The following is a 12863-nucleotide window of genomic DNA, read 5'->3' as shown; positions in this document are numbered from 1 at the left end:
TTCTCGTAAGAAATAAATCCAGTAAATTCAACGTCATAATTACGATATAATGAAATCTTGTTACACTTGCATTCATTTCTAATTAGATTATTGAAAAGCAATACTTGACCAGTTTTAAATGGATTAAAAGAAATGAAGAGTTCTAGTAAAAAATTTTATTAAGTTGTAATATTTCGTACATAATTCATAATCACTTCTTATAAAGAATATTGAGATATTTGAGTAATGATATGTTGGCAGAATTATTTTGTCATATGTATTATCGCACATGTTATGAGTAGATAAATAACATTATCTACTATTATATATTAAAACGAGATATATATATATATATATATATATATATATATATATCGTTTTAATATATAATATATATAATATATATAATATATATAATATGATATATATATATATATATATATATATATATATATATATTTCTTCTAATAATTGATTAAGTTTTATATTTTTGTATAATGATTTTATCATCATCGGTCCAATCCGGCTCAAGTGAGATATGATCCGGTGTAAACAAATATTAGACAATTATGGATATTAACCGAGAAGAAACGTTTGTCAAATTCTTTGTAAGCGTGTGTACTACACGCGCGACAGACGTCTAAAATGTGATTAGACGGGAATCGAGTACATATTTTTGAATGTAATACCAATTTGATTTTTATAATTTAATGTCATCCGTTTTGTTTCTCATGTACACCATTCTGCTTCTCCTGTAGTTTTAATGGTTTTATTACTTCTATCTCGTTCAATTGGTTATGATCCAATTGCTGTTTTTTCTTCTTCTTTGATGATTTTCTAAAAATTTTAAACAATATGCTCCATTAATTTATCTATAGTAAGAATAATAAATTATACAAAATAATAAAATATCAAAGATAGAAGACTCACTTTCCAAATAACTCGCCATCCTGAATCGTTTCAGGAAGTTTCTTGTTTAATGTCTCCGGGAGAAGAAGAGACATCAATCCACCAAGTAAGGCGCATGATCCGAAAATCACAAGTGGCAATGGTGTCCATAATTCCGACTAGAAAGCATAGATATCATATAATTTTGCAATTTTGCATAATTTATAATAATTATTCCAATTTTTTTATTAACAAAGTCAATACATTTTTAACTTTATCTCTTCATGCTCTTTTCAAATATTAACAAAAGTAATGAATACTACGTACTAAATGATTGACATATGGTGCAATAACTCCGCCAACTCGAGCAAAAGTGGAGCTCGCACCCAGTCCGACATTTCGGATAACAGTCGGAAATTGTTCTGCAGTGAACACATAAATTGCACCATAGGACGATGTAATAGCGAGTTTTCCTATCATTGCCAGGGTAATAATTAGCCACGGCATATCTAAAGAGATACATAAACTTGTCTATAATTACAGAATAGATTTTTTGAATTCAGCATTTTGAATGTTCGTGTGAATCATCATAAAATAAAATTATATGTTATAAAATTTTGTGATGATTATATTAAATGGAATTGCAATTTAATGATATTCTCACCGGCAGGGACAAATAACGTAGCAAGTAATGCTAATCCTGATAACATCATACAGCCACAAAGACTGATTTTTCTGCCCCATCGATTCAGGGTAAAGATGAGGAATGTGTACGCCGGTATTTCCACTAATCCGGATATTACAAAATTAAGGAGGTCGTTACCTCCGAGATTGGATGCATGCCAAGACAGTCCGTAGTACGTTCCGCTGTTGACTAGCCTAATATAAAAGAGAAAATCAAACTTTGTGCAAAATTATCAAATAAAAAGAACAAAAGATATACGCAGAACTGACGAAGCAACTAATACCAGTTAAAAAATAAAAGAATGCTCTTCCGTCTTAAATTTGGATAACGGAACAGATCGAAGACCGAAGGTTTTTTCTCGTCGGGCGTACTTTCCTCGGCCTTATTATTAAGAAGTGTGTCGAAAGTTTCACTCGGTATCTCCACGCCATTTTCCAAGGAAGCGCGTTGCAGCAAATCCTTCGCTTCCTGGTGGCGACCTTTCGTCAGTAGCCATCGTGCGGATTCGGGAATAAACCTGAATTAGATCATTGTGTGAATTGTAACACCTGACTGAAATTATATTCGTTAAGCAGAATATATATTCATTTCGTACCACCAATAAAGTAGAAACATGATGCTCGGTATCGTAAGGGCTACCTGTAGCATTCTCCAATCGGTAATATAATACGCAAAGGCAGCGGTGAGTAAGTATCCAAAAGTAAAAAACAATTGCACGCCGACTCCGGCTATTAACCGTTTTTTCGGTCCAACCATCTCCATAGCTGAGTAAAAAATTAATGCATTACAGCTTATATAATATCTATGTAACGTATTTGTACGATACAGTCAAAATTTTCGAAAAGCTTCCGCATAATATATTACTTAAGATTGCGAAATGATAATTAAACAATATAATATTTAGTTACCTATGACATAAGCTACTAAGAACACTCCACTGGTGGTTGAGCCGACAATTAATCTAAAAATTACGTAGGAAATAAATTCGGGTGCTACAGCGACTAATGTACCGCCGACCAGTTGTATGATTAAAGATAGGAAGAAAATTGGTCTACGTCCATATTTATCGGACAAAGCGCCGAATATCATCGAGCCAAGCATGACTCCTACCATGAACAATGAATCCCCCGTCGCCCTCAGCCACGCCCTGTCGCAAACCAAATCCCACTGTACAGAAAAATAGCACCATTTATTATTTATTGCGATATATATATATTTTTTTTTTAATTTATTTATATATATATTTTTTCTTCTTTTGAAAAAAACAAATTATATTTAAAAAATTTCTTTCTAAAATTTACAATATTTGAGTGAATAAATTAAAATGAGCCACTCTCTATGTGTGTGTGTGTGTGTGTGTATATATATATATATATATATATATATATATATATATTTATTTATTTATTTATTTAAATTGTGTGTATATATGAATTTTTATTTATCTAGGAGTTTGAACTTTATGCAAATTTCATTTTTTATTCAATGGCCGAAAGAGAAAATAATAAAAGTATTCTACTTTACGGAAAAAGAATGGAATAATTGTTATTCCGTACATCGGAAGTGGTTGTACTTTTGTATACGCTTCTGTCGTACACATACTGCTTGCACCGGCTGATCCCTTCTCCAATTGTTTTTTCAACGATTGTACCGTTCGTGGCGCCGATCACGTCACGGCTCAGACACTGGGACCACCCTTTAAGTTCGTTGTCCCATGGATAGCTTGCGTTCAATATATTCGGACTCAAATGAAATGTAGCGTTTTCCGCGAATTCGTGCGGAAGTAAACACCTAAGACAAGGAAATTTTCAATTTACAGTAAGTACACCCGTTACATCGTATTCCACCCTTATAATTATTATGCTCATTCAAACTACCTGGAATTCATTTTAGCTCCGAGAAATACACCGGCTAATTTGTGGAAGGCACACGATATTGCCGGAAGACAAAGCAGAAGGTAGACCCTGCGTTGATAGCGACCAAATTCGCCCATACGAAGAATAACATCGTCGTATGCCATTCTTCCCGAAGTATGTTTCCGTTATTTATTCGACGATATCGTTTAATCTACGCGAGTGTTTTTATTAGCACTCTTGTCAGCAAAGATAAATCTTTCTATTGCTTTTTAATCGGATTAATAAAAATAATCTTGCTCAAGACAATGAATATTCCTTCTACAGTATTTCATTCATATTGACATAGTTATCTCTTGTAACAGAGATTTTCTTATCGTGATATCCGGAAATTCATTCCCGGAGAAATATATACGAAGACATTTGTATACACTTTTTAAAAGTCTCTGACTCAACCTTCAGTTCAGAGACGATCGTTTATTGGGCTTCCAAATATATTGATTTCTTGACAGAACGGTGATAACTGAAAAAGAAAATATCATGTGATATTTATTTTTTAATTTTTCTATATCTATTTATCTATATCTATTTCATCTATTTATCTATATCATTTTTCTATATCTATTTACTATTTATTTATTTCTTGTATATTTTCTAATTTCTTCATTTTACTCTTTTTTTTATTTTCTCACAAGCTATCTTGTTCAGATAAAAAGAAATGTTAATCTTGAAAAAGTATCATTCTATGATAATGATAAATCATTGAAGATTAATAATTTATTATTTGCATTATGTGACAATTAAAAATTTATATATATCCATAGAAGTATATATATATAACGAGAAAAGGAAAAATCCGATAGATTGTAAAGTAATATTAATTGCTACTCTTTTATGTGCAGTGCTCTTAATAGATAAATAAAAAACCTGTTTAGATTAATTAAACTTAAATAGTGAGAAGTGATCCGCACATGTGGCGATTGAAACAATTGATACAATTGTGCCTTTATATTAAGACGCGAAAGAAAGACATGCTGCAAACGAATAGCATCACCAATAATCGTCGTTATTAAATCGTTTGCCATTTTCCTCTACTTCTTCTTTTTCCATTTATTTTTTCCAATAATAAGATTCGTATTGAATTAGATACACATATTTGACAGATTCTTTGGAATATTTGTATTAAATTTATCAATATTATAATATAAACAAAATATAAATTTTTTAAAATAAAATGTAAACAAGTCTTACATTCATTCTTCAAATTAAAAATTTAGATGCACTTCTATGGCGCGAGTTCAATGTATTAAATTATGTTATAATTAACAATAAAATCATATATTGTCACATAATACAAATAACAATATAATTAATATTTCTGCTAAAAAAATAAATTAGTTAGATTAGAAGTTAGATTAGTTAGATTAGTTAGATTAGAATATTCCGACTACGATACAATAAAAAATTTTCCGAATAATGCGAAGAAAATCATCATTCGATCAAACATTCGTAATACATTCGCACGCTCTTCTGAAACGACCTTTACATAAAATTATGAACCGTTAGATACGAAATATCATATGTGTGCATACGTTTTCCGCGTTTATATCTGCCTCAATATTACATTGATGGTACAAAAATAATCGAAGAAACGGCAGCTGCTATCTTTAAACTGGGCCATGAACGAGTAGAGACGATCTCGAGAACAATTTTCGAAATGTGCGGACAAGCGGTGCAAAACGAGTCCGAAACACCTGTCGATCGAACACGATCCAACGCGCATCAACGACGGGCAGTAACTGGCCACATGCTTTCAGCCGGCGCGACGCGACGCGACGCGCGATTCGATTCGGCTCGGCTCGGCTCGGCTCGGCTCGGCTCGACTTCGACTCGTCTCGTCACCTGATTTCGATCCGTTCCAGCGCAGCTAGATTCGCTTTGATGCATCGCGCACGAATAGGTAAGAAACCGAGGGGTCCCTTTCCTTTTTTTCCCTCCTTTTTTTCACCACTCGGAGGGATGGATCTCAATTTGTCAAAGTCGAACACGATTTTTCGTGTCACAGGCAAGAATATTCGAGTAAGTAAAACACGCAAAATAAAAAAAGAAAGTTTGATGCTTTTAGGTTACTCATTTTGAATATTGTTGCAATTCGCGATTTAATTGATCTGTGCAGTTTATCATGCATATTTATCATACATCGTTTATCAACGAGTCTATTATCCGTTATTTATTTCTTGAAAATAAGCGATAATTATAGGAATTTGAATTTATATTCGTAGCGATTGTTTTTCCGTCCCTTAATCTTAACGTAATGATTTTAGATTAGATTAATAATGCCCAAGCAGAAGTGATCGTCCGCTTTATACGCCCTGCATAGCTAAATCTATTTTTGGACGATCCGAGATAAGACTTATAAGGACCACGAGACTAGGAAACTCACAATAAAGCGCCGTTTAAAACGGCTCTGGATACGACATCGCTTTTTCTTCGAGTTTACGTATTAATTATATGTTCCGGTAATTGCCAGTACTACACAGAGAAAAATATTATTCTATTGCCAAGAAAAGATTACTCAGTTTATTTTTCTTCTTTTAAGGAAGTTTTCTTTAACAAAGAATATATTCTTGATAATTATCTTAAAATATACTCATCACAAGTGTTAGAAAATCTCATGTTTTAAATTATCATGTATTCAAAAGAAGAATTTATTTTTTTCTTCAAGAATATTGTAATGTTGTAAAGTTATATATTGTAAAATTGTAAATATTGTAAAGTTATATCAAAGAAAAATCAAATTTACTTTACATCAACTCTTGTAGTAAGCAAACCAAATTTTTGTTTTAATTTAATATTCTTGACTAAAATACTGCTCTTAAAATTCAGAATATATTCAATTACATTTAATTGAATATATTCTGCTTAAATTAATGCTTAAAATACTGCACTTAAAATTCAGAATATATTCAATTAAATTTAATGCTTGTGATAAACTTATGATATATTTGCGGACTATATACAAACTTATGATATACTTAAAATAAATAATATTTACTTGAATACAGTATACATTTTTCTCTGTGTAGGAAATAATAAAGCGCCGTTTAAAACAGCTCTTGATACGACATCGTTTTTTCTTCGAGTTTACGTATTAATTATATGTTCCAATAATTGCGAGTACTACACAGAGAAAAAAATTATTCTACCAAGAAAAGCGATTACTCAATTTATTTTTCTTCCTTTAAGTAAGTTTTCTTTAACAAAGAATATATTCTTGATAATAATCTTAAAATATTCTCATCACAAGTGTTAGAAAATCTCATTACCATGCACTCAAAAGAAGAATTTATTTTTTCTTCTTCAGAAGAATTTATTTTTTCTTCTTCTCTCAAGAATATTGTAAAGTTATATCAAAGAAAAATCAAACTTTATGTCAACTCTTGTAGCAAATCAAATTTTTGTTTTAATTTAATATTCTTGACTAAAATACTGCACTTATTAAAATTCAGAATATATTCAATTAAATTTAATGCTTGTGATAAACTTATGATATATTTGCGAATATACAAACTTATGATATACTTAAAATAAATAATATTTATTTGAATACAGTATACATTTTTCTCTGTGTAGGAAACACAATAAAGCGCCGTTTAAAACGGTTCTTGATCGCTTTTTCTTCGAGTTTACGTATTAATTATATGTTCCAGTAATTGCCAGTACTAGTATGTATATTGAAAATTATTCATGTATGTAATACGTATACATACTGATTCATATGATACTCCAATACGTTTAATCATTCATGTACGTTCATTCATGTTCTCATAATATACTTGTATAACATACTACTTGTTGAAGTGGAATGCGATGCGAAACAACCTCATTATCGATTTATCTTCGTGTCATCGACATCGTAGTTTTTGAGATATTTTTTGCACAACCTTCGAGGGGTCAGTCGAGCTTATGTCAATCTATATTTGATAATACACGAGGAAATCTAGTGAAATAATTAATTGCAAAAAATATATTTGGTAAAATAACGATCTTTTTTGTATTCTCAACTCAAATGCTAACAAGAATGTAGAGTATCAACTTTTTCCGATAAGATCGTATTTTCGCGATGAGGATAATTCGATAAATATGTATGTATAAAACAATTCTTTGTATTATTTGTTGTATTAATTGTATTATTTATAGATTCGCTGATTAATGATTTCGTTTCGACCTGTCATGTAAATAATGATTATTGAAATTATTTTTAAACCGGGTATATTTTTTCTACAAAGACAGATACTTATGAGCATGCTTATTTACTTATCTTAAATGTATTTTAGAACGAATATAGGAATCGCGTGTACAAAATGATAATTAGTAGTTCTAATCTCATACAGTCCAAGTGTGTCGTGGCGTGTCTGCTCGTATTTTCACTCCACCAAGAGAAGATATATCGGTCGCGTATAACACAAGGAATTTCTTTTTAATCGCTTAACAAAATTCCGATGCCGATCGTGAATCTTATCCTCTGCTGTATTTTCTTTGTGTTGCGCTTCTACCTGTCTAAGTATTCATGTTAGTATACTTTGATATTTCCACCTTAACGTATATATCTGTTTCAGCTTATCGTGCAAAGGAATGCAGTTTGAGTCGCTGGCAGATAAAAGCCGATTATTCGCATGCGACAGAGACGATAGTTAGATGCATGTTACCGGTCCAGCCGCTGCCGTCACCGTTGGAGGCCGACATCGCGGTCCGAGAACGAACCCGAAGGCTATTTATAGTAAGGAGCGGCTTCTAGTTCCCATCGCGTGAAAAATCGCGACTGGTTTCTTGCGAGTGCGAATGGAAAGAGAAAGAAAGATGGAAAGAATGGCTGGCGTTTCAAGCATGAGTCGCCGGCTGTACATTAGCGGCTCTTTGCGAACAGTTTGATGGAGCATCATCCGTAACCGCGGATTATTCAAACGGCAACTCTACAGGTGTGTGAAGGATACTGTGTATTTATCATTGTATCATATTGTTATATATTATTATATCATTATATATTATTATATATTATTATTTATTATATATTATTATATTTATTATATTTGACGATCAGTTATTTTACATTCTTATTATTTCGTGATTAATTTTACGCTTAATTTAATTTAATAGATGAATTTTGTGGTAATTTATTCACGATTAGTTTATATTATTTCTATTCAATTCTATTCAATTTTTTTAAAGAAAGATCATTCAGCTGTTCAAACTGTTAGCAACGCAATGATTGCGTCATTTTTTATTTATTTATAATTAATTTATATTCAATTATTTATAATATTTTTCTATTCAATTTTTTTTAAAGAAAGATTATTCCAAGATTACAGCTGTTCAAAAATGACTGCGTGTTAACAATTTGCTGATAGTCTGCGAATTCTCAAGGCGTTTGCTAAATGCTGTCATTTTTTTTCAGCACTTAACGTACATTTTGATAAACGTAACACGTCGCCAACAGGTTGTAAAATAGCATAAAGCCTTATCAGACAAATTTGCATATCTGCATAGTTTGCATTTTATGTACAAAAAAAATCGATTGATCTAGGTCGACTTTTGCTTAATGCGAAGAATGTTGTATTCCTGCATTATTAGATGCGTGGTTGGTTTATGTTTTTTATACTTACCTATGCAGGTATGCAAATTTATCTGAGAGAAAAATCTTAGCAGTTACAAGGCTGCTTTTTCTGTTGACAGTCAAAGGAGAGAGATGTGTTACGCTAGAAAAGTGGCGGGAAGAAGATGAAAGACCGGCAGTCATACTGTTGCTCTCTGCGATTGTCTGAACATACTGAATCATGAGAAAAGACAGGAACCAAACTGTCCCCTCTAGCTATTTCTGGAAAAAAAATTTGTGTCTCGTATTTTTTTATATTTGATATTGTCTATTGCATATATAATTGTAGGACAAAAACAAATAATTTATTTTTATAGAGAAGGATGTAGTCCTAGTTATTTATTTATGCGTGATATGATTTTTGATATCGACATGGAGAAAGTTATAATTTATGTGCTTAAAATACTTTCAGCAAATATAATTAATAGAAATTAAACGAATCGTCACAATTTGCAATTAAGAAATTCCTGATCTGGAAGATCAGTAAAATGACGTCCATAACGGAAAATGGATTAAAAATACGCGAGCCAGACGTTTATAATGTTAAAAAGACTACTATCCTTATATGTATATATATGTGTATATGCGTGCAAGGGCATTATGCTGTATCGTGTTCCCGCATCGGTCTCGCCTTGCATCGTCTGTAATCTCGCCACGAAGACACAAGGGAAGTATTCGTCCAGTCTTTCTCTCTATTCCTTCTCAGTATCGAACGTGTAGCTATGCCGTTTTAGAGCGTGTGAAAAATAAACTAGTGTGTAATATCTTTCCTAGTAATATAAAACAACAACAAATTTCAATACTTATTGTTGCATAAGAATAATTTAAGTTTTATTGTTTATTTTTTTAGTTTTGGAAAATGATGCAGAAGAGAAAATAGACACTAAATATATGCTATATTTTTTCAGCCAATTTCAATTATATTTTTTTCTCGATTCATATTCATACTTTATCAATAGAAAATTTTATCATGAATGATGATTTTTATTTGGAAATAATTATCAATAATTATTTCCAAATAAAATATAATTATCAATAATTATTTCCAAATAAAAATCATCATTCATGTATTATACATCACGCAATAAGCTATTTTCTCATTATGATTATGGTGGAAACTCACATTGCTAATTTGCAGACAAACGGTATATTCCGCTACTTTACAGTTTTATGCGTAAGTGGTTCTCTTACATAAGAAATATAAGAATTTAAAGCCAAAATATGCGCATGGAATACACAGTTTGTCTGCAATATTATGTCTGCAAATATTATCTTATTGCGTATTTATCATGTCGTATATATTTTTAAATATTGCAAATTTACGTTTATTTATGCAAACTTGTATTTCGTGAATCTTGAGTCTTTAAAAATTCTAGGTATGAAAATTTATTATCACTCATTATTTGTTTTATTAGTACAAATTTTTTTTATTATTTATCCTGTCGAAGGGAAGCTTAACAAAGTATGTAACTCAAAATCTCTAGAAACAAATTATGTTGTTTCATTTTTGTTAAAATAAGCGGTCGAATTATCCTACTTAACGTATGAAAAAGATTACGATATAGATTTAAAATGTTTAGCGCCAAATATGAATAACAGCGTTCATTGATAAATATTGCCGAGTCACTATTACCACCTATTTTTAGTTGACAAGTTCCGTAACCGTTGTACATGCAAAAAAAGAATAAGTCCTTGGAATTATTTTCCAATGTATTATCATGCACAATAGAGTATCGTGCATAACTTCCTCCGACAACTTCCGTCAAAATAAATACATAATCCAATAAATATATAATCCAATGCAATGAGATATATATTGTGATTTCTTTCATTCAGGTAACTTCGATCGACGAACATTGAGACAAAGCGAAGAGAGAGAGTCTTTTAACGAGTCGGATTCAAGGAATCAGATAATGAAACAACCCCGCCGAGTATCACTCAGTAATCCAACCGCAGCGAGGGTCACGATACCCACCACTCGCGTTAATCACCGATAAATCATGTGAGTGGTGCAAATCGAGAGGCGATCACTACATGGTCGACGAACGCGCGATGTTACGATGGCATTCGCATTGTAATTGAATTTAAAGAAGGAACGAGACGATGAAGATGCTGATGTAATTACCCGTTCGATGATCCCGCGTTCCTACGATCGATCATGGAATGTCGATCTGTAAACGGCGGGATTTTATCAACGATTCGCCAAGCGCCAGCTTCCGATGTAGCAACTTGTAGGATGCCGGCCGGTCGCTGATGGTCGCTCTTGTAGCACTGCCAATCGATAACTTTCGTCGAAGGAGAGGCTTTGCGATACTAGGCGCGACAATACGTATACTCTACACGTCCGTTTCGATTAAATCGCGCGTTCACCTTTCTCTCTTGCCATCGGAATGAGAATTTAGGGGGAACGCGTGGGATTACCGACGCGCAGACACGTGTACTCTGTGCGACTCACGAGGAGTCCAAGTTTGCGCCAGCTAGCACCAGCACCAGCACCAGCGCGATATCGGAGCAGCGTCGTCGGGGAGCCGGGGGGAGAGACTCTCTCGGCGCCGGCGCCAAAGTCGTGGCTGAAAACCCAAATGGATAGCCTCGTGCAATCGCCACCGGGTGGCAGGTCCATGTGGAGCGTTATCGATGACTCTTCTCGCTTCTTTTCAAATTTAAATGAATAATCGTCCCTTGGGCTCCCTTTATCTCTCGCCTTTCGGCGACGAATCCTTCAATGAGGCTAAATCTAAGGCTCGTGATGAACTTTGACCTTGTTTATACGTACGTCATTTTTTCATATCTTAGAGCTTGGACCTTTTCCGCTTCACTTGTTTGAATTGATACGTTTCTCACATCAATCGTATGTACTACTGAAAGCGATAAGCGTTATTCGCGATTGGATTATGCGACATTAAAGAGTTCCGTCATTGCGAATTGCGGCTCGCCACTTATTACTACGTCACTTGTGGCGCGTGTTCACATCTCGTGTTATTGCATCATACATGTGCCATTTACGAGAAGAGCTTGTAGTATTTATAATCATAGATACGCTATATATATGCGTGTATGTACAATAAGAAAATGTAAAGGTTTTTTAAATTTCCATTTACGTCGACAATAATAATTTCGAAACATGTATTTTTGATATTATGATTCGTGTTGATCAATTGAAATTGTTATATAATTATTTGATTTAATTCATATCAATAAAGTTTTATGCGTCAGGTTCATATGAATTTTATCAGTAGAATTTTATCAGCCACGTCAGTTCACTCAAAGTACTTATCGTCAATTTTTAATATATGTAAACGTCTGCTTATCACGCGTTGATTCATGTGACTAATCGTTGTAAAATTTATACATTTTTGACGCAACCATATCGATGGAATTTCGAAATCGTGAGGTATTTAAGTGAATTTGACTCTGCAAAGAGAATCATTATAACTTTCTTCGTACATTATTAAGTACGGAGATTCGCGGTAAAGAAGACAACTCGTCAAAAATCTTCACTGCATATGAAAAGACTCATTAGATAATTTACAAGTAATGCAAACAGCCACGCACTTTCACGAAAGCTTGCGTAAGCTTCCGAAAACGATCTGCGCCGGTTCGCAAAATGTTGGCGCGAGTTTAACTGTCGATGATACGCGGATTTACAATTTCCAGCTTGTACATGTGTATGCGTACATGTGTGCATGATTGGAATATCTACCAAGGACGTGTGACCCTCTTCCTCTTCCTCTCTCTCTTCCTCCCTGGCTACTCGTAATTTGATATTCGTTTATTACCACCCGTCGTCTCTAGTCGCCTTCAA

At 33.0% G+C, this 12863-nt stretch overlaps 1 protein-coding gene and 1 long non-coding RNA gene across 4 annotated transcripts; one reads left to right on the top strand and one right to left on the bottom strand.

The window, feature by feature from the left end:
• Positions 1-459: 459 nt before the first annotated feature.
• Positions 460-12095, bottom strand: LOC105253300 (organic cation transporter protein). 3 transcript variants are annotated; one of them, XM_011261242.3, is made up of 10 exons: positions 11184-12095; positions 3430-3928; positions 3109-3343; positions 2461-2719; positions 2148-2316; positions 1836-2069; positions 1532-1746; positions 1195-1376; positions 910-1046; positions 460-816 (listed from the first exon to the last, which is right to left on the bottom strand). In XM_011261242.3, exons 2-10 carry the CDS (start codon positions 3570-3572, stop codon positions 693-695), a joined length of 1698 nt encoding a protein of 565 aa, XP_011259544.1. In that variant the 5' UTR covers positions 3573-3928; positions 11184-12095; the 3' UTR covers positions 460-692. The 3 variants fall into 3 exon arrangements, with proteins under 3 accessions (XP_011259544.1, XP_011259543.1, XP_011259545.1); XM_011261241.3 differs by lacking the exon at positions 11184-12095 and adding an exon at positions 4998-5193; XM_011261243.2 differs by lacking the exons at positions 460-816; positions 11184-12095 and adding an exon at positions 4998-5193 and having other exon boundaries at positions 906-1046.
• LOC105253301 lies at positions 5339-9329 on the top strand. The gene is made up of 4 exons (XR_003123301.1): positions 5339-5484; positions 5730-5924; positions 8025-8384; positions 9139-9329. It is a non-coding gene; the product is annotated as an uncharacterized LOC105253301 (long non-coding RNA).
• Positions 12096-12863: the final 768 nt, after the last annotated feature.

This window comes from Camponotus floridanus, unplaced genomic scaffold, assembly GCF_003227725.1.
Source record: "Camponotus floridanus strain SB8 unplaced genomic scaffold, Cflo_v7.5 scaffold47, whole genome shotgun sequence".
NCBI classification, from domain to species: Eukaryota; Metazoa; Arthropoda; class Insecta; order Hymenoptera; family Formicidae; genus Camponotus; species Camponotus floridanus.
Note: the sequence above shows the minus strand (reverse complement) of the source record. Positions and strands in the feature narration are given on the sequence as shown.